Source organism: Halichoerus grypus, chromosome 2, assembly GCF_964656455.1.
Source record: "Halichoerus grypus chromosome 2, mHalGry1.hap1.1, whole genome shotgun sequence".
Taxonomy (NCBI): Eukaryota; Metazoa; Chordata; class Mammalia; order Carnivora; family Phocidae; genus Halichoerus; species Halichoerus grypus.
The window spans coordinates 187,400,287-187,422,454 of record NC_135713.1 but is presented as its reverse complement, the minus strand read 5'-3'; the positions used below and the strand labels follow the sequence as shown (position 1 = coordinate 187,422,454).

At 57.2% G+C, this 22,168-nt stretch overlaps 1 protein-coding gene and 1 long non-coding RNA gene across 2 annotated transcripts; one reads left to right on the top strand and one right to left on the bottom strand.

Moving 5' to 3' along the window:
* Positions 1 to 764: 764 nt before the first annotated feature.
* LOC118527869 (uncharacterized) lies at positions 765 to 4,063 on the bottom strand. The gene is made up of 3 exons (XR_004913318.2): positions 3,747 to 4,063; positions 2,901 to 3,119; positions 765 to 1,222 (listed from the first exon to the last, which is right to left on the bottom strand). It is a non-coding gene; the product is annotated as an uncharacterized LOC118527869 (long non-coding RNA).
* Positions 4,064 to 13,225: 9,162 nt separating this feature from the next.
* On the top strand, positions 13,226 to 17,436 carry NEUROD2 (neuronal differentiation 2). Its single transcript, XM_036079938.2, has 2 exons — positions 13,226 to 13,422; positions 14,598 to 17,436. Exon 2 carries the CDS (start codon positions 14,603 to 14,605, stop codon positions 15,749 to 15,751), a length of 1,149 nt encoding a protein of 382 aa, XP_035935831.1. The 5' UTR covers positions 13,226 to 13,422; positions 14,598 to 14,602; the 3' UTR covers positions 15,752 to 17,436.
* Positions 17,437 to 22,168: the final 4,732 nt, after the last annotated feature.

Sequence of the window (22,168 nt, the reverse complement as noted above, 5' to 3'; positions counted from 1 at the left end):
TCCTGCTGAGCAGGGAGCCCGATGTGGGGCTCGATCCCAGGACGGTGGGATCATGACCTGAACCAAAGGTGGACGCTTAACGACTGAGCCACCCAGGCACCCCTTTTTTTTTTTTTTTTTTTTTTTTTAGGTAAGTTCCACTCCCAGCGCAGAGCCCAATTTAGGGCTTGAACCAGGACCCTGAGATAAGACCTGAGGTCATATCAAGAGTCGGTCACCTAACCAACCACCCAGGTGCCCCCAAGATAGGCATTTCTATGAGTTTTTGAGAATTTTTTAAACAACATATGACTACTACCACAACACAGATATAGAACATTTTCATCACCCCAAAACGTTCTCTTTTGCCCATCCAAGTCAACCTTCCCTCCCTGTTCAGTGGGTGTATCATAACTCAACACACTGTTTTGAGAAGTGTCCTTCCCACCATTTGTCTTTGCACCATCACCTGCCTGCCAGAGGGCCCAGTATACAGGAGGGGCTACAGGCCGAGGGGGATGGACTGAGGAATGAATGGATGGATGAATACGCAAGTCACAGAAATTGTCAACGGGTGACATATATGGAGCATTTACTCTGTGTTGGGCCCTGAGCTAGTCCTTTTATATGTATGATCTCATTTAAGCCTCATTAGTATCATTCCATTTTACAGATTAGGCAAATGAGGCTCATTCCATTTTACAGATTAGGCAAATGACCCTTTTGCCCAGAGGGTCCCTGGGTTCACAAGAAAACAGTCTGACTCCAGAGCTCTCACTCTTTACGGCTGCCTTTAATACATTCAAGATGGGTGAGTAGAAGATTGCTTGCATGCACTGGACCAGGCTTCTCTGTTGCTCCGCCTTGGACCGGGTTTCTCTCCAGCCAGTTGGGACCCACACAGGGGGACCAGAGAGGGTTGGGGAGCAGAAATCCATGTGTGGAGGCTGCCCTCTGGTGGCAGACATGAGTACAGCGGCGTCTCTGCCCTCGGGCGCCCTCAGGTAGGATGTTGTTGAGAAGAGTGAGCAAGCAGGCAGCCCACAGTGGGGGCAGCCTCAGCCCCGGGCACCTGGAGACCCCCTGCTCTGGCCACTGCCTGGTGCCCCCCGAGGTGCCAGCTGAGGCTGCTCCCGAAGAATGCCAGCTGCCGGAACCCGCCGCCTCCTACCCCCTCCACCAGCCCTCACACACACTCCGATCCTGGTCCAGTCGGCTGCTTCCATTCCCTGAAGAAGAGGCCCTAAAGTTAAAACAGCTGTTAATTTATAAACCAATTTTTCCGTGACTGCTTAATAAATCGCCAGCAGCTGCTCTGCCCCCTCCTCCTGCCCAGGCACCCGGCCCTGAGGGCTGCGTGGAGAAGCTCAGAGCCTCCTGCCTCTTCCCCTCAACTCCCCAACTTGCACCCCATTCTCCCCGGAACTGAGCGTGTAGGGGGGGGAACCCTGATGAACCCAGCTTCTCTGGGCTTTGGTGGAGTAGAGGGGAGAGGATGGATTTCCTTTCTTTCCTTTGGGCTGCAGCCCAAAGGCCATCCCTCCCAATGCCCTACACCCTCCTCCCCCGGGACTCCCAGGCTCAGAAGGTAGGTGTCAAAGGTTTTCTTAGGGCTTGGGAGTGAGGGTGTCCAGATTCCCTAAGGGAGTTCCCCTGAGACACTGGTAGGGAAAAGGACCCTGGGCTCCTCCCTGAGAGCTGGAATCTCAATTCCCTGGATCTGGGTGGTCCGCCTGACCTGCAGCGAACTGACTCCCTGACCCTGCTGTTCTGTCAAGGGAGGGCTGATAGGGGAATGCTGGGATAGCCTCCCACTCTGGGGGGGACGCCCATCCCCAGGATAATGAGAAGAGGGATCTGGGCCTCCTGAGCATTCACCTTACCCAACTTGTACTAGCATGTAAAGGGCACCATGAAAATCTACGTGGGGTGGAGGGCTGTGTGAATGATAGGCGGGAGGCATGTTCTTTATCTTTGCATCTGCCAGTTCCAAATGCGTCCCCCCAAAGCCCTGCTGCTACTGTGATCCCTGACTCCACTGGGCAAGGGGGTCAATCTGGCCATGCCCCTGTAGCCACAGGAGCTCAGCAGGGAAGGGGGAGCAGGGTGGTAGAGCCTACCAAGTTGGGAGTTTCAAATCCTACTCTCCCACTTACTAGCTGTGTGACCTTGAGCAAGTAACTTAACCTCTCTTTTCTTCCTCCCTGTCTCCATTAATAAAATAGGAATACTGATTATAGAATTGTGAAAATTAAACAAGTTGATGCACATCAAGTGCTTGGCACATAGTAAGCTCGTACAGAGTGACAGTGCTATATCTCCACCCCCCTGCTGGAAAGAGCAAAGAATGGATTTCTTGGGTCCCCTCAAGTAGCAAATCTTGGAGTGGAGGTGTTCGGGAGATTTCCAGAAGAAGGGGTGGGGGCAGGTAGGTGGGGTGGGGCCAAAATTAGGAAAAACAACAACAACAACAACAATCACCAGGATTCTGGAGTAATATCGTTGTGCCTGGACTTTCTCATTCTGTTCTCCTCCCATCCCTCTACCCCCACCCCCACCCCCACCCCCTGCCCCTCCAGTAGCCAGGGGCCTTCCGCAGCCTGCTTTTTGGGAAAGAAGGAACAGCCTCCAACCCACTCCAGCTCCAGAGCCCCCACCTCTCCAGAAGAAAGTCCTCCCCACAGTCTAACTGAAATCCCTTCCTTCTCTTGTTCCCTACTCAGCAGCGGCTGCCATGACCCCATCGTGCCTCACCTCCAGTGGGATGGCAGGGGCATCTGAGAGCCTGCTCAACTACTGTCACACAGGCTGGGAGCAAACCTGGCCTTGCTACATCCTCCCTGTGTGGCCAGAGCAACTTAGTCAACCTCTCTGAGCCATGGGTTCCCCAGCTCTGGAATGGGGAAAATCCCAGCACCTACCTTCTGGGTGGTTGTGAGGGCTGGATAGGACATTGCCTGTGAAGTTCTCAGCACAGGGCCTGGCTCTCAGCAGGTGCTGAGGACATGGTAGTAGAGAGAGAGGTGGCAGAGTATGGTGGCAAGAACCCAGATGCCAGAGCTGGACCACCTGCATTCAAATTCCACTTCTCTACTCGCCGCTGAGTGACCTTGGGCAAGTCGCTTGACCTTCCGGTGTCCCTGTTTGTCCATCCATAAGATGGACAGTGTAATAGAACCTATGTCACTGGGTGGTCATGAGACATCTAGAGCTCTCAGAAAGCCTGAATTAATAGCACTGTTAGTTGCTGTTACTATTATCGGCCCCACCAGAGCATTGACCCCCTTTGGGCTTTGCCCCACCGAGGGGCTTGTTGATGGCAGAAGACTGGAAGGTAAGCATGAACCAGACTGGAGACCCTGGTACTGGGGACCACGGCTCAGAGAAGACCTGCAGCCTCTACTAAAGTGTTCCCTCTTCTGGCATCCTCTGGCCTGGGCACGATCGGGAGGCACAACCCGCTGGCTTCCCGAGTCAATGGTGCTGCAAAGCAGCCAGACCCCTCCCTGTGCCCAGGTTCTGACTACCTCCTGGAAATAAAGCAAGGTCCCCAGGGCCCACTCAAGCTCAGGACGGCTCTGCCAGGGTGCCAGCTGGTGCCCACGGGGCGGGGCAGTAGTTTGATCATGTGGAAAGGGAAAGCTGGAGGCTTTCCTGGGTGGCTCCCTTTCCTGTGTGGCCCCCACCAGAGACATGGAAAGACTGGGGCACCCAGGCCATCCTTGTAGCTCCCTTCCCCTGGGGACAGGCAAGGGGTGAGAGCTAACCTTGGCCTTTCCAGTGCCTCAGTTTACTCAGCCGTCCTGAGGATGGAGTCTTCATTTCTGTCTCCCGGGGGCCCCAAAGGCCTTGGCATTGGCCTCTCACAGCTCTTTGCCCTCTTTCCTTTCTTAAAGAAAACGAGCTCAGCCTCCTCCTTCCCGCCCGGATTCTCTCCTTTGAAGCCACCGGGGAGGACACTTAGCCCCGGAGGGGAGGGGAAAAGCCAACCCCAGGCTGGAGACCGCCAGTGCAGGGCGTGGGCTGCATCTCCAAGACCGCCCTGGACACCAGCTCCGCCCGGGTCGCCCCGCGCTCCCCGCCCCTGCCCCTTCCCGCCGCCACTGGCCCTTTAAGAGCCTCTCCGCGCGCTGCCGTCCCGGATCAGCCAGAGAGACCATTAAAATTTTATGCAGAATGAAAATGGGCCAGGTCTCCAGCTTCCTCGCTCCCATCCAATGATTTATTACTCGCAAATACCACAGAACTAATTAGTATAGTAATTAATTAATACGCATTTGCATATTTGCATGTGCAATTAGTGCAGTGGAGTGATTACTGGGAGAATGAGGGGCCCCGGATTGTCAGATGTGAGGGGGAAGTGGCCTGGAAAAGAGTTAGTGGGAATGAACTTTGTAGGGAGCGCGAAGGCGGGAGGGAGGGGGAGGCGAGCGGGGGCGGGGGGCGCCGGGGCGCAGGGGCGCCTCGCTGGGGCGCAGAGCCGCGGCGCAGGGGAGCGCCAGGCCTGGGTCCGCCCGCGGCCGCAGGACGCTGGTCGGGGGTCGCGACCCGGGCGCCCCCGCCCCGCCCGCGGCCCCGCCCCGCCCCCGCCGCGTGGCACGGCTCCAAGCGCGCGCCTGATTGTTATGCATTGTGTTTCTTGTTGCGAGCGGAGCCGGGCGGAATGGGGCTGGCACAAGCTGTTTCCCTGCCACGCGGCGGTGGCACCTTAAAGGGGCAGCGTCCTCTTTCCGCCGCCGCCGCCCTCGCCGACCCCACCTGCTAGCCGCCCGCTGGACCCCCTTCCGGGAGGTCAGCGGCGGCCGGAGCTGGGCCGAGGACGAGAGGGCGCGCGCGGGGCCGCTCAGGAGGTGGCGCATCCCCGGGCGGGGGCGGGGGGGGGGGCGCGGGGCACGTGCCGAGGGAGCCTGGCGGGCAGGAAGTCAGGCTGCGAGCGGGGATTGGGCGGCTGGGGCGCGCCGGGCCCTGTGCCAGGCGCCGGGCGGGGGCGGTGAGGCGAGAACGGGGAGAAAGCCAGGAGAAGAAGGACAAGGAGGAGAAGGAGCGAGTGGCAGGGTCCCTCTGGGTGCCAGGGGCTTCCTCATAGGATGCCGCTTCGCTTCTCATCTCACACAGATTCTGTGAGGTAGGGCTCCTTATTCCCATTTCACAGACGGGAACAGAAAGGTGTGACAGGCGGCTGGTGATCAGGAGTAAAGCTGATCCAGCTGGTCCGTCCATCCCCACGTGCGCGACGTGGTGCCAAGGGCCAGAAGAGGGAGTGACAGGACATCAGGGAGGGCTTCCTGGTGGAAGAAGCCCCTCACTGAACCTGCAAGGGCAAGGAGGGCAGCTCCTGAAAGAGCCGGGGGAAGAGGGAAGCGTGTTTAATGTGACGGCCTCTCCCTGTGTAGGGAAGGAGCCCCCACCCACCCGTGAGCAGACCTGTGGAGACTGTCTCTGGTGACTGGGGCCTGGACGAAGGGCAAACCCTGGGCACCAGCTCTTCCCAGGGCACCCTCCTTTTCCCTCTATCACAGGGGCTGCTGGTCCCATAGCGTGGCGAGAGTGGGACTTTCAGAGAAAGCTGGACAGTCTGTAAGTGAAAGAGAGCTCGGACCGAGAGTCCAAGCTTGGTTCAGATCCCCCGTCTGCAACGTCCTAGCTGTGTGATGTTGGCACGGCAACCTCGACCCCAACCTCTCTGTGCTTCAGCGTTCTTGTCTTTAAGTGGGGTTAATAGTAATCCTGCCTCTGAGGTCCGGGGGAGAATGAAGTAAGATAATGCACGGGAAGCCCAGTGTCTGGTACAGATAACGCTCAGCATTGTCATTACGTTATTCTGGTTTACATATTACATTTTTATAGAGGGCTCCGAGGCCCCAGCGACAGGAGGACCCCAAAGCAGGAATTGGGGTCCTAGTTTCTAGCTCCAGCTCTGTCACTCATTTATTGTGTGACATCAGGCAAGTTACTCTTCCTGTCTGTGCTGTGGTTTCCTTATCTGTCAAATGGGCGTCGGTCCATGAGGCTCCTCCCCCTAGACTCCTCCCTTCCCTCCCTGTGCCCACCCTACAGGGTAGTGAAGTAGGAAAGCAGTGGCTAAGTCTCATTCACACTGTCCTGGGCTCCACTGTCCCAGGGGCTGAGCCAGGAGGTATCTGGTTAAATAGAAACCTCCTGGCCATTTCCTCCCCCCACCATGGCCTCTTGGGGCTGTCCTCCTGTGAGCACCAGCACTGCTGCAGGTGGGAGTCCCCTGTGCCCAAGGCCAGCCTCTGGTGCCCCATCCACCCATGCTGGGCTCAAGAAAGGCATCAGAGAACTGTCCAGTATCAGGTCCCCAAAATTCCGCAGCCCAGATGTCTGGCTCTGATTTCGGGGGGGGGGGGAAACCAGGAAATGCCCAAGTCGCAAGGAAGTTCTCCGCAGAGCCCACCAGGGGAAAAGAGAGCCCAGGACACACACGCTGTCCTCTGCTCTTAGCAATGCCCTTCACTACCTCATGGGGGCTACCATCCCCCATTAATCAGGACCTAACCACCCCCAAGTGCGCTTCATAAGTGGCTGTCTTTTCCATCCTCCCGTTAGTCCTGAGGGAGGTAAGCAAGTGGGCAGGTGGCACTAGTCCCATTTTACAGATGAGGAAGCAGAGGGTTGTGGGATCTGACCAAGATCAAGACCCTGCTAAGACCGGTGCTCTTTTGGCCACCTTGAACTCCCTCTTCGTCTAACTGCCTTCCTGTGTGGACCCTTGGAACAGCAGGGGCAGGATGTCCTGACCGCTCACTTGGAACACTGAGGACCAGAGCTCCAGGAACAAAGATTTTAAAAACTAAAGCTGACCAGGGGCTTGGGGCAGAATCAGCCGTATCTGGACAGGGCTGGGGGCTGAGGCAGCATTTTCATACCTGTTAGCCTTTGACACAATAGTCCTGACAGGCTGGTTTTATTGTAATTATCATGCCCATTTTACAGAGAGGAAGACTGACATGGCCTGTCAATTCCAGGGTTGGTGGGGAGGCTGAGGGCAAAGGAGGGAGGGTTTCAGGAGGGGCTTCCTGTGGGTGTGTGTTCTGCCCTCCTGCAGCCTTCAGTTCCTAGGCTGCCACTGACACCTGCTCTAACAGTGGCAGCCAGGCCTTTGGTGCCCCAACCAATTGAGGATATTCTGCGTGCCAGGCTCTGGGCCCACTTCCTGCCTTCGAGGAACGCGCTGTAAGAGGGGAGAGACCCATAAGGCAAAGGTCAATACCTTTGCCTGGGTAGAAGTGTGCAGAAAGCATTAGAGGAGACTGGGTAGGGGCATCTAACCCAGAGAGACTTCCTGAAGGAAGTGATGCTTAGGCTTTAAAGGTGAGGAAAGGGGAGAGGGCGCTGCAGACCAAAGAATCAACAGGGACAAAGACTCACAGGCAGGAGGCTTGTGAAAGCAGAAGCAGCTTGGAGCCACTGAGGAGCAGGGTTCAAGGCAGGGACAGTGTCGGTGAGAATTGGGCAGCAGCCTGGTCAGGAGTGTCCTTAAGGAGTGTGGCCTGCTCCTAGGGGTTATGGGAAGCCAATGAAGCTGCCTGCATACCACGTGTCAGGCAGGATGGGCAGGATGGGTAGCCTTGGTCCTGTGCGGGAAGCCTGAGGACCAAGACCCCGTGGGCAGTAGGGGCTTCACGGGGGGAGGAGAGCCTGCACAGGGCCCATAAGACAGAAGGGATCTGAGATATTGGGGGCAGTGGCTTTGGAGAGTAGCATCAGCAAAGAGGAAAAGGCAGTGGGAGTGGAACTCAGCTTTGTCCCTGGACCTCAGCTCCCTGCCCCTCTCTGGGGAGTTGCATTTACCCATGCAGGGATGCAGGTCGGAGCGGGGGGGGGGGGGGGGGGGGGGAGGGCTCTGAGGCTGCTGAGAGGTGTGAGGCCAGAGCAGGGGATCTATAGCTGGGAAGGGACCACTCTGGGGTGGGGGGGCGCTGTGGGGCCTCTGTGACCTCATTACCAGAGCTTGGTGCCCAGTGAATGGGAGCCAACCACTCCCAGGCTCAGCCTCACCTCCCCCATGCCCTCTCTCTGAGGTCCACTTTGGGGGGGTCTCTGTGACCCCCCATCTCAAGTCCAGTTCCCCAGACTGAAATTTGGGCAAAAGGCTGGAGGAGACGCCTGGGAGTTCTGAGCTTCACCAGGGACCCTGGGCCTTACTGCTTCAGGAGATTCTCTGGAGAAAGGCTCCAGTACCCCCAAACTCTCTCAGCCAGGCATTAACACGACAAGCATTTATTGAGCGCCAAGTCAGTACAACCTGTGCGAAGCACTAGACTACTGAGATCTAAAGCAAGTAGCTCCCACAGTCAAGTCAGGGAGACATGGGTAAATGGATCCTCCTAACAGGGGGTGGTAAGGATTGAAGCTGCCCTGCCTGGGGAGTTTCTGGGAAGGCTCCCAGGAGGAGGTGTCCATCCAGGAACCATCCTTGTGAGGAATGAGGATAAGTTTGATGAAAGGGAGACTCAGAGACCAGTGCCCATCAGGGAAGCAGCTCTTAAAAGAACAGGGCTCAGAAGCCAGAAGTCAAAGGTTATGGGGCAAAGACCACTCTACTCTTGGAGCAAGGGAACAATCCTGAGGGCGCTGGTTTTTCAGGAGGATGAGACGGCTCCCCACCCCCATCGCCCTTTGTCCCAGGTCGGAGGCAGGGTGGGGAGGGAGAAGGGTGCAGCAGGGTTCTGCCCCAGGACTCTCAGCATCATGCCTGGCCCCATGGGTGTGTGCCCACCCAGCTTCGGGTGGGGCCTAGGCCCCGAATGGGAGGCCAGGGTGAGGGCAAAGGAGAATCTGGTAGGGAGCTAGAGGTCAGGACAGGAGGTCAGCACGGAGGAGGGGGGCTACACCTCCCTGGTCCTCCCCTCCCCCTCCCCCGTGGCACCACAAGGCACGCAGCCGCATCTCACCCGTGCCAGCCCTCACCTCCCGGCAACGTCGCATTCTCAGCCACGCCATCTGGCGTGCCCGCCGCTCCCCAGAACACTGCGGCGGGCGGGGGAGGGGGCAGCGGGGCAGGTGCCCACCCCAGAGCCAGGAAGAAGCGGCAGGTCCCCCTCCCCCCAAAGCCCTTTTGGACTTGAGGTGGGGCAGGGAGCTGGGGAAGGGGGTGGCAGGTGCTCTTATGCTTCAGGAGGAAGCTTCAAGCATCCTGAACGGATGGAACGGGCGCCGTCTGGGCAGTGCCAGCCTGCCCCCTCCCCTCCTCCTCCCCCCACAGCACAGCTCATGCCAGCAGACCCGGGCCCTCAGAGGATCTCTAAATTCCTGCTCTTCCCCTCAAATCGGAGGTGGGGGTGAGGAGAACGGGCTGCCCCCTCCTCACTGTGCACCCACCCTCATTCTTCACCTGCTTGCCCACTTCAGCGGGGGGGAGGGGGAGGCCCTAGGACATGGCTTTAGATGGCCTCGGCCAGAGAAGGGACACCTGGGTTCTAATGCACCTGCTCCTCATGGCTTGGCACTTTGGTGGGAAATCAAGTCTCCTCCAGCACGCTTGCCCCCACCAGTCTAATTTGGGGCATGGTGGTGGTGGCGGCGGTGGCGGCTGGCTGGCTAGGTGTCCTTCGGGGTGACAGAATGGAGTGGAGCCTTTACAGATCTGTGTGTATGTCTTTACCTTGGTGGAGCAGGGGGTGTAATGAGAGCAGTTTTACAGAACCTTCATCCTGTCCCCTGAGCAAGATTCCCCTAGACTGCTCAGGAATGACCCGTCCCCTCCCTCTCTCTCTCTGCCTGCCTCCCCCCTACCCCCCATGGGGACCTAAGTCTGCACAAAATGGCCGCCACCCCTCTGAGGCAGCCATTTTAGGTGCCCAGACTGTGGCCTCCCTTGGGATGGGGCTATGTCTCCATGGGAACCTCAGACCCCCGCTCCCAGCTCCCTCCATGGGGGTGGGCAGTAGAAAGGGAGTCTTACAGGCCTGGCTGAGGTACCCTTCACTCCCCTTTCCCTCTCAGAGACCCAGAGGGGACTAGGCCCCTCACCAACTCCCTTCCCCCAATGCCAGGGGGAGGAACAGATGGCATCTCTGGGTGTCCTTCTCCTTCCGTCTCCTTCCTTCCATTTCTGGCTCTTTCTGTCTCTCCGTCACTGCATCTCCGCATCTCTGGGTGAACAGAGAGGAGCACGCGTGTCCCTGTATGTTCATGCTTGTTCGTGTGGATGTGGACACGTGTGTGTGGTACCTCTTCCAAGCCTGTGTCTGAGGCTGGCCCATCCCACACCTCCCTCTGTTCCAATTTTCCCCTGTTTTTTATTGTATCTTCTAAAAAAAAAGTTGAAACGTGTCGAGTGAGAAAAACTTGTTCCATTTTTCTGAAGGAAGAAAAGACAGGGGCAGGAAACAGACCTAGAGGGATGAAGCTGCCCGTACCCTCCAGTATGCCCACCCCCACCCCCAGGCCTCCTCTTGTGGGGGGTTGAGAGGACCTTCTCAGACCCAGAGAGCTGAGGTCATTCTTAACAGGAGACCAGGAGAGATGGAGAGACTTCCCAAGGGCCCCTTATCCCAAACAAGGTATTTCTTCCTGCCCTGAGCAGAAAGCAAAGCTGGTAGGGGTCTATGAGACTCCTGGTAGCTTAACCCATCCCTCAGAGGAGAAGGCAGGGGGTGTCTCTCTCCCCCAAGGAAGTATTCATTCTTTTACGCATCCATTCATTCACCCACTAATTCAACAAAAACTCAATTCCTATATAGACAAAGCATTCTGAATGTGTGTGTGGGTATGTGCAAGAAATTAATATGGTAGAGCATGTTACAGTTTATAAAAGGCTTTAATAAAAATCAGAGATGGCACTTATTGAATGCTCACTATATCACTGGCCATGTGCTACCTCATTATAGGTATTATCCCATTTAGTACCAACAGCAGCTCTATGAGGTGTAGTATAATTATCCCCATTTTACAGATGGGGAAATCAAGACTGAGAGACAGTACGCAACCTGCTCAAGGTAGTTAGCATTCTTTGACGCTAGTAAGTGGGGTTGGGGAGAAATCAGAGCCCAAACCATGTGAATGTAACCAAAATATCATATGGCTGGGAGCCTTGAGGAGAAGGACCCCATGTCAGGATTGAAGACCCCACCCTCAGTAAAGGGACAGTAAAGCTTTTGAGGCTGTGCTCAAATTTGGAGAGGGGCTGGATGGCATTCCTGAGTCTCGGCCCACCTGAGGCCTATCCCTTCGCCTCTCCCTCTGGCCATGCCCAGAGCGCCCTAGACCATCTGCCATAGGTAGGATTCTACCTTCCCAGACCTAAGATCCACGCATGAATGGTGGAGAACTTAGCATTGACTTCTCATCCTTGGAGACCACTGAGGCAGATTATGGGTTTGTGGAAGGAGCACTTGGCTGGGAGTCAAGCCCCTAGGTTTTAGGTCTGGTTCTGCTCTCCATTGGTGTGTTCCTGGGCAAGACAGTCCCCCTCTATGGGTGTCAGGGAAAAAAAAACGAGTTGGGGCTATTCATTCTGAGGCTCCTTTTAGTTCCTGGTCAACTATCCCTGAGAGCTTCAGACAGCACCAGCCCCTCTTCTCCAAGGCCTCCTTAGCCATGGTGTATGCTTCTATCTGAAACCTAATTCATTCTACCAAGGATCCAATCAGTGTCTTACCAGCCCAAGGTCCCCTTTGGAGGCTCCCTGAGGGAGAAAACGGTACCTGCCCAGACTGAGAGCAAAGCCCCTGCCTTGCTGATCATTGTGCCACCACAGTGCTTGGCACATGGTTGACATAGAAGTGTGTGTGCGGAAGATATAACTGAAGTTGTCTATGTAAGCTGGAGGATGGGGAGGGACAGGAAATGTGGGTCTGAAACACACAAATGCTGAATCAGGGTGTGTGCAAGGGTCTTTCTCACCGGGTTGTGATTACCTGCTCACACACATGTCTGAGTCAGGATGTCTTTCCACTTTCTGCGCCACAGGGTGAGGCACAGGGGTGTGTGTGTGTGTGTGTGTGTGTGTGTGTGTGTGTGTCTAAAGCTACCCCCTCAGTTTGTGCCATTTGCATCTGTGTCTGGCCCAGTGAGAGAGTTGAAAGGTGAGCTGTAAGAAAAAAACAGCAATTTCCTACCTTCTTTATCAAGACACCTGTCTGACCCACCTCCCCTTTGTCCCTCTCAAGATTGCTGGAGTTGGCTTCAGTATTTTCAGTATTTTTTGTAGGGGGAGGAGAATGCTGAGTCTTCTCCAGGAACTTCAGGCAATTTCCAGCCCAGCCCCCTCTTCCTCCCTTCAATAAGTCAGAAAGCCAGGAGAGAAAGCCACTGGTGGGATGGTTGCTTGTCTAGCAGGGGAGGAGGTGGCGGGGCGGGGGGGGGGGGGGGGGGATGAGTGAGAGATTTCTGGGTTAGGAATCCGGACTGAGACCCTCTCCCTCACTCCCAATGGTGGGTGCACAGGCTTGTTCCAGAGGCTCTTCTCCACCCCCACCTCAACATGCATATTCCCCCAAACACCCAAGGAAATCTCTCCCATAGGCTGACTCCACAGATACACACACATGTCCCCACAGACACACACACGCCCATACAGAGGCACAGACATCCAGGCAAGTCTTTCCTTTTCTCTGTCTTTTCCTTGGTTTGAATTTCGTTCAGCCACATATGTTGTGTGTGCGTGAGGGTGGGTGGGGGAGGGGCAGACAGGGATGAGGGATGGCATGGTGCCAACATCTACCTATGGGGTTGGGCCAGGGACGCCCCCCACGCCCACCCTGGGAGGGGGCCTCAGCTGTCCCTTTGTGGCTGAGGGGATCCTCCTGGGGAGTGGGGGCAAGCGCAGAGGTCCCTTCTCCAGACCTGAGGATTTGGTCTCTGACCCACCTTTGGGGGCCTGCAAGGGAGGAAATGGACAGAGCAGGACCCTGGAGGGAGCATAGAATTGGGGGCCACCACACACCCCCAATTTCCAGGCTTGCCACCCCATTGTTCCCATGTGGGGGGCTCTACATCAGAGGGGGGCAACTCCTCCCACCTCCCTCTCAATCCCTGCTTTCCCTGCGTTGGGCGGGGAGGGGAGGGCGGCAGAGATATTTATTTATTTCCTTTATTTATTTAATTTTTTTTTTTTTTTTTTTTTTTTGGAGTAGAGAGTGACAGATGGCGGCGGGTCCCGGGGGAGCCGGCTCTCCCCCAATGCAGACGCATGCCAATCACCGTCTCTCATGTGATAGCTGCTGCCCGTGACGTGCCAAGCCCATATGGCCTGGCATAGAGGCTGGTACCCCGCCTGGTAGAGATGCCACACTCGCTCCGCGGTTCGCATGGCGCTCTGAAGACGCCGGCGCCCGCCGCCTTGAGGAGCCGCTGCCCCCGCTCCCTGAAGATGGGGGAACAATGAAATAAGCGAGAAGATTCCTCTTCTCCCCCCTCTCTCTCTTGCCCCCCTCCCCCCCCTCCCCTCCCCTCTCCCCTTGACTCCTCTCCGAGGTAAGTTGTCCGAAAGGGAGCTGGATCTGACCCGCCGGGTGGGGGGGGTGGGGTGGGGGGGAGGGCGGCTGCTTCGGCCGACAAGAGGGTCCCCAAACCCCCTTCCTGGGACGATGCCCCCTCATAGGGTGGGCATCAGAGGTGCCCTGGGTTCCCTCTCCCCTAGGGGCTGCAGCTCAGGGGGCTGCGGAGGGAGGCGTCTTTGCCTGCGATGGGTTTGGGGAGAAAAGCAGGATCATGGGGGGGCAGTGAAGAGGCTGAGATGGGGACCCCCCCCATGGTTGTCCCAGAGGAACCTGCGACCTTTCCTCACCACCAAAAAAAAAAAAAAAAGAAGGAAAAGAAAAGAAAAAAGAAAAAAGGAAAAAAAGAAAAGCAAACAAATTTGATTTCTCCCCCACCCATCAACCCCGAAATATAACGAGATCTGAAGAGTCGTGAGGGAGGGAGGCAGTTTGAAGCGGGGAAAGGGGTCCCTGACCGCAGGGGAGACGGACGGGGCTCGCTTCTCTCCGTCTCCTCCCCACGCCCGGGTTCCTCGGTCCTCTCCGCCCGGAGCCGGCTCGGGGAGCTGGGGACGCCACGGCTAGAAGAGACGATCCTCCCGCCTCTGGAATTGGGGCTGCGGGGGTGGGGGCCGAGCCGAGGGCGGCGCGAGGCCAAGTTGCAAATTGGATTAGGGAGCGTGGGGGTGAGAGCCGCGGGAGGGGTGGGGGAGCGGGGCCGAGGGGCCCGGGCCGCCAGAGCCGCCGAGCGGGGCAGCTGTCCCCACCCGCGGCCGCCCAGCCTTCCTCCACCGCCAGGAGAGAACCGGCGTTCAGGGCGAGCGCGCCGCCTCCCCCCGCGAAGATGTCGCTTTCCTAAAGCCCCGACGCGGTCCCTGCCCTGACCCCGAGAAGCCCCGAGCGCGGGCGGCGGCCCCTCATTCAGGCAAGGGGCGGAGCCGGGGCCCAGCGCCGCGGAGAGGGCCTGGGCCGAGATCCCGGGCGGGCCGCCGGGGCAGGGCTGGGCCGGCTCTGGGCGGGGCAGGCGGAGGAGGTGGGCAGCCAGGGCCCCCTGGGCAGGAACCCACACCGGACTCGGGGGTGGAGGCAGGTTGGGGGGGCGGCGTGACCCCAGCGCGCCCCTCACTCTGTGCTATCTGTCTCCCCTTCCCGCCCGCGGGGCGCCCTCAGGCACCATGCTGACCCGCCTGTTCAGCGAGCCCGGTCTCCTCTCGGACGTGCCCAAGTTCGCCAGCTGGGGCGACGGCGACGAGGACGAGCCGAGGAGCGACAAGGGCGACGCGCCGCCGCCGCCGCCGCCGCCTCCGGGGCCCGGGGCTCCGGGGCCCGCCCGGGCTGCCAAGCCAGTCCCTCTCCGTGCAGACGAGGTGCCGGAGGCCGCACTGGCCGAGGTCAAGGAGGAAGGCGAGCTGGGGGGCGAGGAGGAGGAGGAAGAGGAGGAGGAGGAAGGGCTGGACGAGGCAGAGGGCGAGCGGCCCAAGAAGCGCGGGCCCAAGAAGCGCAAGATGACCAAGGCGCGCCTGGAGCGCTCCAAGCTGCGGCGGCAGAAGGCGAACGCGCGGGAGCGCAACCGCATGCACGACCTGAACGCGGCGCTGGACAACCTGCGGAAGGTGGTGCCCTGCTACTCCAAGACACAGAAGCTGTCCAAGATCGAGACGCTGCGCCTAGCCAAGAACTACATCTGGGCGCTCTCGGAGATCCTGCGCTCCGGCAAGCGGCCCGACCTGGTGTCCTACGTGCAGACGCTGTGCAAGGGTCTGTCGCAGCCCACCACCAACCTGGTGGCCGGCTGCCTGCAGCTCAACTCGCGCAACTTCCTCACGGAGCAGGGCGCCGACGGCACGGGCCGCTTCCACGGCTCGGGTGGCCCGTTCGCCATGCACCCCTACCCGTACCCGTGCTCGCGCCTGGCGGGCGCACAGTGCCAGGCGGCGGGCGGCCTGGGCGGCGGTGCGGCGCACGCCCTGCGGACCCACGGCTACTGCGCCGCCTACGAGACACTGTATGCGGCGGCGGGCGGCGGCGGCGCGAGCCCGGACTACAACAGCTCCGAGTACGAGGGCCCGCTCAGCCCCCCGCTCTGTCTCAATGGCAACTTCTCGCTCAAGCAGGACTCGTCGCCCGACCACGAGAAGAGCTACCACTATTCTATGCACTACTCGGCGCTGCCCGGCTCGCGGCCCACCGGCCACGGGCTGGTCTTCGGCTCGTCGGCTGTGCGCGGGGGCGTCCACTCGGAGAATCTCTTGTCTTACGATATGCACCTTCACCACGACCGGGGCCCCATGTACGAGGAGCTCAATGCGTTTTTCCATAACTGAGACCTCGCGCCTGCCCCTTTCTTTTTCTTTTGCCTTTGCCCGCACCCCTGCTCCCGGCCCCCCCCCCGCCCGAGCGCAAGGAGACCCCCACCTATCCTGGCGCCGGGCACGGGGAGCTGGCCGCCGGTACTGACCCTCTCCTGGGCAGTGCAGTCCTCTTACCTGTGGGTGGCCCATCCCAGGGGCCTCGCTTCCCCCAGGGGACTCGCCTTCTCTCTCCCCAAGGGGTTTCCTCCTCTTTCCCAGGGGTGGTTCTCCAGGGACCCCTCTTAGGGCATTCCCTGGAGACCACCCCCCATTTCCCAATCCCTACACTTAGGTTTCCTCCTCCCCTTCCCCCCTGCAGGCCCAAAGGCCTTGGCAAGGGGGCAGCTGAGCTGTGGGATACTGTTTTCCCTCTATTGTTGTCGTTGTTGTTGTTATTATTATTATTATTATTATTATTATTATTATAACAGACACCGAGCTGCCGAGGCAGAAAGGAGCCGGGCGCCCCCTCTTTCTTGAAGAGGGCAAAAGGGCGCCCGAGTCTGGACCTGGAACGCCCTCTCCCCAACCCCTAGTCTCAGCGTTTTGTGATTTTAATTTTGGCGGGAGGAAGTGTGGATTGAGAGGAAAGAGAGAGACCAAGACAATTTGTAACTAGAATCCGTTTTTCCCTTTTCCTTTTTTTAAACAAACAAACAAACATACAAAAAAAAAAAAAAAAAAAAAAAAAAAGCTAAGAGGCGACGGAGGCCGAACGCAGAGTCCGGATCGGAGAGAAAACGCAGTAAGAACTTTTAGAAGCAATAAAAGGCAAAAAATACTACTACCAATAATAAAAAGACACAAATATCTATGCAAGGAGGTTCTGACAGAGCCTAGCGGCCCGGCCCGGCCCCGGGATGCCCCTCCCGGCCCGCGGGCCGCGCCGCCCAAGCGCGGATCTGTGCACTTTGGTGAAGTGGGGGCCGACGCCGCCCCCTCCCCTCCCCAGGTTCTTACAATCAGTGACTCGGAGATTTGGGGCCCCAGTGCCACTGCCCTCCCCCGCCCCGTCCCCATTGTGCGTCATGCTGTTTTTTAAAAACCTGTTTCCAAATTTGTATGGAATGGCAAACTGTTGGGGGGGTCGGTTTGGGGAGGGAGGGTTTGCATGAGAGACACACACACGCACACCACACCGCACGCACACGCAGGCCCGGCGCGGGCGTCCGGGGACAGAGGGAGGAGAGCTCGCCGAACCCTCGCTCCCCGCAGGCAATCCTCATCCCGGGTTGAGGGTGGAGACCAAGACCTAGGGCCAGCCCTGCCCCTGCCCGAATGTGCCTCGGTGGGCGCCAGGCGCCCGGCGATTTCCGGTAGCCGGAGAGGTTTTTTTTGGTCTGAGGAGTCCTCTTGGCTCTGGCTAGCAGGTGGGCAGGGAGAGGGCTGAGGGCTCCTTCTGGAGGTTTCCCAGAGAAAGGAGCAAAAGGAGAACCTCTCCCCACCAGAGGCAGGAGATCAGGCATCCAAACACACGATGCAAAAATGCAAACCCACAGGCGACACACCCACACACTTACCCACACACTCACACGCAATTTTACCTTCCTCTTGTAGCGAAGATGAAACTCCCGTCGGACACCCGAAGTGCATTGCGTGTTTCTGTTCAGTTTAATGACGATTAATAAATATTTATGTAAATGAGATGCAAAGCCGGACCCGGTTTCTCACGGTGGCCTCATTTCATTTGGGGGATTGAGCTGGGGCTCTGGGGGATGGAGACACAGAGTCGAGTTACTGTACAGAGGCCAGGTACAGTGACCCTGGAGATTTCCGGGTGGGATTTCCACCCTACAACCTCGCTCACACCCATCCACTGGGCACCAAAACATCTACACTCACTGCCCCTCCCAGACCTTACACAGACTCACACATGCTCCTAGCACAAAGCATTGCACTAATCTCTTTACACTCCTTCAGTTTCCAAACATGCACATGCACCTCCTTTGAGAACAAAATATCTTTTCATCACTAAAAAATGACCCAGTTGGGAGCAGCCGGTCATTTTACAACCCTCTGCCCACTGTTGCAAAAAACAAGTGCATAGAGATAAAGACAAAACCATTTGAGCCAGACAGGGATATTTTTAAATAAAAAAATCATAAGGTTATGAGGATGAAATACTAATGTAGGAAGTCTTTTTGGTTTTAAATTTGTGTTTCAGTGGACTCAGGGGAATCAGCCCTTTTTAGTCTCAGGACTGTTGAAATATGTAGTAGTGTTGATGAGGTTGCAGGTGTTCCCAGAGCTATAGGAGGGGTCCGGATCTAGGTGCCCACCTGGAAGAATGGAGCTTGAAGATGCCGAGAGTTTCCTCTGATAGGACAGCAGGAAACCCCTGGTCCACACCTGGACAGCCTCCTTCCTGCCTGGTGCAGCTCCAGGCAGAGGGAAGCCCTCAGTCTAGGGAGGTGGAAGAAGGGCACCGCAGAAAAGCTTGTTTCCCCATCTCACAAGACAGCCTCACAATTCTCTTTCTCTGAGCCTCAGGGGCACAGACATCTCTGAACTGACTTCCCTGAAAGGACCCTCTCTTAGACACCAGTGCCCACTGGACCCCTGGAATACCTGGAGGGGGGGGTCTAAATCCTGAAGACCACCATCCCTAAGCCTGAACATGGTTAGGAGTACCGAAACTGGGCTGTTTCTGAAGCTGCTTACTTAATTTTTTTTTCTTAAGATTTTATTTATTTATTTGACAGAGAAAGAGAGACAGTGAGAGAGGGAACACAAGCAGGGGGAGTGGGAGAGGGAGAAGCAGGCTTCCTGCTGAGCGGGGAGCCCGATGCGGGGCTCGATCCCAGGACCCTGGGATCATGACCTGAGCCGAAGGCAGCCGCTTAACCGACTGAGCCACCCAGGCGCCCCACTTAAATTATTTTAAACACACACACAAACACTGTTGCTTGTTTTAGGACTGAAATGGGGGGGTGTACTGTTGGGGCTGGAGCTTGCAGTCAGGCATGCTAAGGCTTTTAAAGATTGGATCCAGGGCCCCAAAATGAGAGCGCCCTGAGAAAATCTGGAAAGAAGGTAGTTGAAGAAGGAAGCCTTAAATGTGAAAAGGGTAGATCAGATTATACTGTCTGACCTTCAGCTCGGCGTCTCCCTTAAGTGACCACTTCCAAACACTCTGTCTTACCAGTGGAGACGGTGCCCTCACTGTTCCGGGTGGATGAGGCCGAAGGGGCGGGGGGGGGGGGGGGGGGGGGGAGGAGGGGCTGGGAGCTGTCCACTCCCAGGTGCTGACTCTCGTCCAGTCTCCTGTGTACCAGCCTCAGAGGGAGGTTGCTTGTGCCCGGCCCTAGGGAGTGCCACACAGAGAGAGGCCCTTTCCGACACCTGGCTAGAATTCTGGGTGGAATTCTTCCGTAGTTTTCAGAGAATTTCACTGGAATCTTCTGAAAATTTCATTCTAAAATTCTTATAGGATCATATGTCTAAAGTGAGATTAAGAACTGGGCCCTTACACCTAGGATTCACCTGTCTCAGTGGTCTAAGGGAATTTAATAAACCTCTGAATCATCCCTATTCTTGGGAGAAAGGATTTGACCCACCTTTCTCCCCCACTTCTTGCATGGTGTATGAAGCTAGGCGCAAATCCCAGACTCAAATCTGGAGTCTGGTCTGCTCATGGCATGGGACAGGCCTGGCAGGGACAACTAGAGAGAAAAGGAACTCGGCACCCATCCCGAGGCCTGAGTCTTATCCTGCCCTGGAAACAAGGTTAATTGGGCTTCTCTCCCACTCAGCCTGTTTCCCAGAACCCGCTCTGAAGTCCCGGGCTGGGTAGTATCCAGGTGGCTTGGGGCCGGAAGCAAAAGACCCCTCCACGTGGCTTTCCTGGCCAGACCACAGACTCCTATGCTTCATTCTTCCGGCTACTCCACACGGCACGATTCAGTTTTTGAAGCTGGATTCCAGATCCTTTGGAAAGATGGGAAAGATGTTGATGACTCTCGGGCCACGGCGTCTGCGGTCACCTTGGGCGGGGGGGTGGGGGTGGGTGGGGGGGTGCCAGGCCCCCTTTTGGGGCGGGGATCCGGAGTGCCGCTGCTTACTGTGAATTCCAGCATCAGCAAGAGCTACCCTTTTCCCAATTCCTGACCCTTCCCCCACACTCCCTGCACTCTGGCTGTGCTCTATCCTCCCATCACCCCCCTCCCCAACACTCAACTTCCCTGGTGAGATGGCGAGATGAGCAGGAGAAGAAGATGCGCGAGGACACGCGGCCCCAAACTCCCCCTCGCAGGTCGTTTCCTCTCGCTGGCTCTCCCGCTTGCACGCACGCACACAGAGAAGCTCCAGGAACAGACGGAGGTGTGTGGTGGGGGTGTGGGGGGGGGGAGAAAGCTAAAAGGGGCCAGAGCAGTGGGAGGGAGGGGGCAAGGGGAGAAGTCGAAGAGAGGACACCCTTCTTGCCCTAGCTTGAGCGGCGGGATCTCCAAGCACGTACTAGCAGACTCAGCTCAACCCCTGGTCTGTGGAACCTGAAGGCTGCAGCCGGGATCAATCAGGAGGGCATCTTCCCCTTGATTTTCCCACCCCCATCCGAAGTCAAGTATTTGGAAATGACAGGGAAACAGAGATGTTTCTGAGTGCAGACCATATTTCCATCGGGGGAAAGGGAGGAAAAGCCTTGCTGCTTTTCTCCTCTCTGTTTAACCAGACATAATCTGGACCATGAGCCCCCGATGCCCAGTGAACCCCCAGCTCTGATTTCATCACCTAGTGGGACAGCCCAATAAACCACTGAGTACAGTCCAGGGAAACTAAATCCCATGGGAGTCAGCAACAGGGAACCCCTGCCACTCCCTAGACTCCATCGGGTTGTGTTTGCTTCTCTCTCTTTCTGCTTTATGGGGAAGTCCATGGATGCAAGGATCTCCCACAGAGGTCAGAGATTTCATTTCCTCTTGGATGACCTTTGCTTTCTCCTCTTCCTGAGAATCTTAAATTTGAAGTTGCTTGCTCCTTGGAGAAATCTGTTGATTTGAGGGGACATTGAGACTGAGGGATAATTCTAGATTCCACAGTTTAGTTCTTAAGGAATGTGGGAAGAAAGGGACACTGTGGGCCAGGCCTGACCAACCTTGGCCTCCACCTCCACTCCCAGGCTCCTCATGTTACAGCAGGGGTCAAACCAGGACTCCACACTTGACCTGTTCCTATGTGCTCAAAGGAGAAAGTTGCTTTTTGTGAGATGTGGAAGGGGGCAGACCGATCTCAGCATCACGATAGGCTTCTCATCTTACAGCCCAAGACATTGTCACTTTTCTTTCTTTAGGGCTGGGGCGTGAAAACATGGGCCACAGACCAGAGCGGAGGTGAGGAGCTGGACTTTGAGAAACCTGGAAACCCCACTCCTCTCCCAAATCCTGAATCAGCCTCTTGCCTCTCTGTCCTGCATCTTTAAAAATTCTGGACAAAATTCTCCTGGGTGAGGAGTGGGAAGAAAGGGCACAGACCTGGGAAGGGCTGGTCTGCCTTCTGAAACTTTTTCCATCTTAAAGTGCTGGAATAGGAGAAGCCTGCCCGGGGAGCGCCGGCAGGAGAAGGCTGAGAGGAATGCTGGGCTCACAGGCAGGAAGACAACCAGTTTCTCAGGGGGAGATGCCAGGGACTGGGGGGCCTTAGCCCCCCCACCCCGTGTGAGGAGAACCTGGGGTGCTCACAGAGGAAAGGACAAGGGAACCCCTAGACACTGGCTGTGCCAAGAAAGCTGGGGTACTGCGTTGGGTGGAGATGCCCAGATGTGCACCAGGGTGTGGCTCTGGCACTGGAAACTCGGCCGCCTGTTCCAGCCTGGAGCGCAGCACTGACTCCCCAAGGCGACTGGGGCTGCAGGGTTCCATACACGGAGTGTGTGCCTGGTGTTCGGTTATTCAAACCTTTCTCCCTGCTTCTCTCCACCTCTGTATTCGTCTCATTCCTCTTTTTGGAATTAATTGAATTAGGAACGGGTCTTTCCGGGGCGCTTCTGCCTCCCGCCCGAGGCTGCGCTGGCCAGGAGGCCAAGGCTGCCAGGTCAGGTCCCGCCGGGACGAAGGAGCCCCCAAGCCCCTTTGGGGACCCGCGTGCCAGTTCCTACCCTCAGCCAAGTCTTCACCAAGGGCACAGCTGGGCGGGGTCTGGGCAGTCCGCCCGGCTTGGGACATCTGTTCTCGCCAGAGTCGCATTAAGGCAAGGGGTGGGGGTGGGGGGCTCAGAACCAACCTCTCAATCCCGAGCCGATGCCTGCTTTCTCGACCGCAGGCGGAGGCAGTGGGGGACACCGGACTGGCATAGTTTTCTCTTTCCCCTCGGGAAAAGCTAGAGAATTGGTATGGGGCAAGTGGGGCTTTCTCTCTTGCCTCCGTCTCTCCCGCTCGACAATCAGATGCCACATCG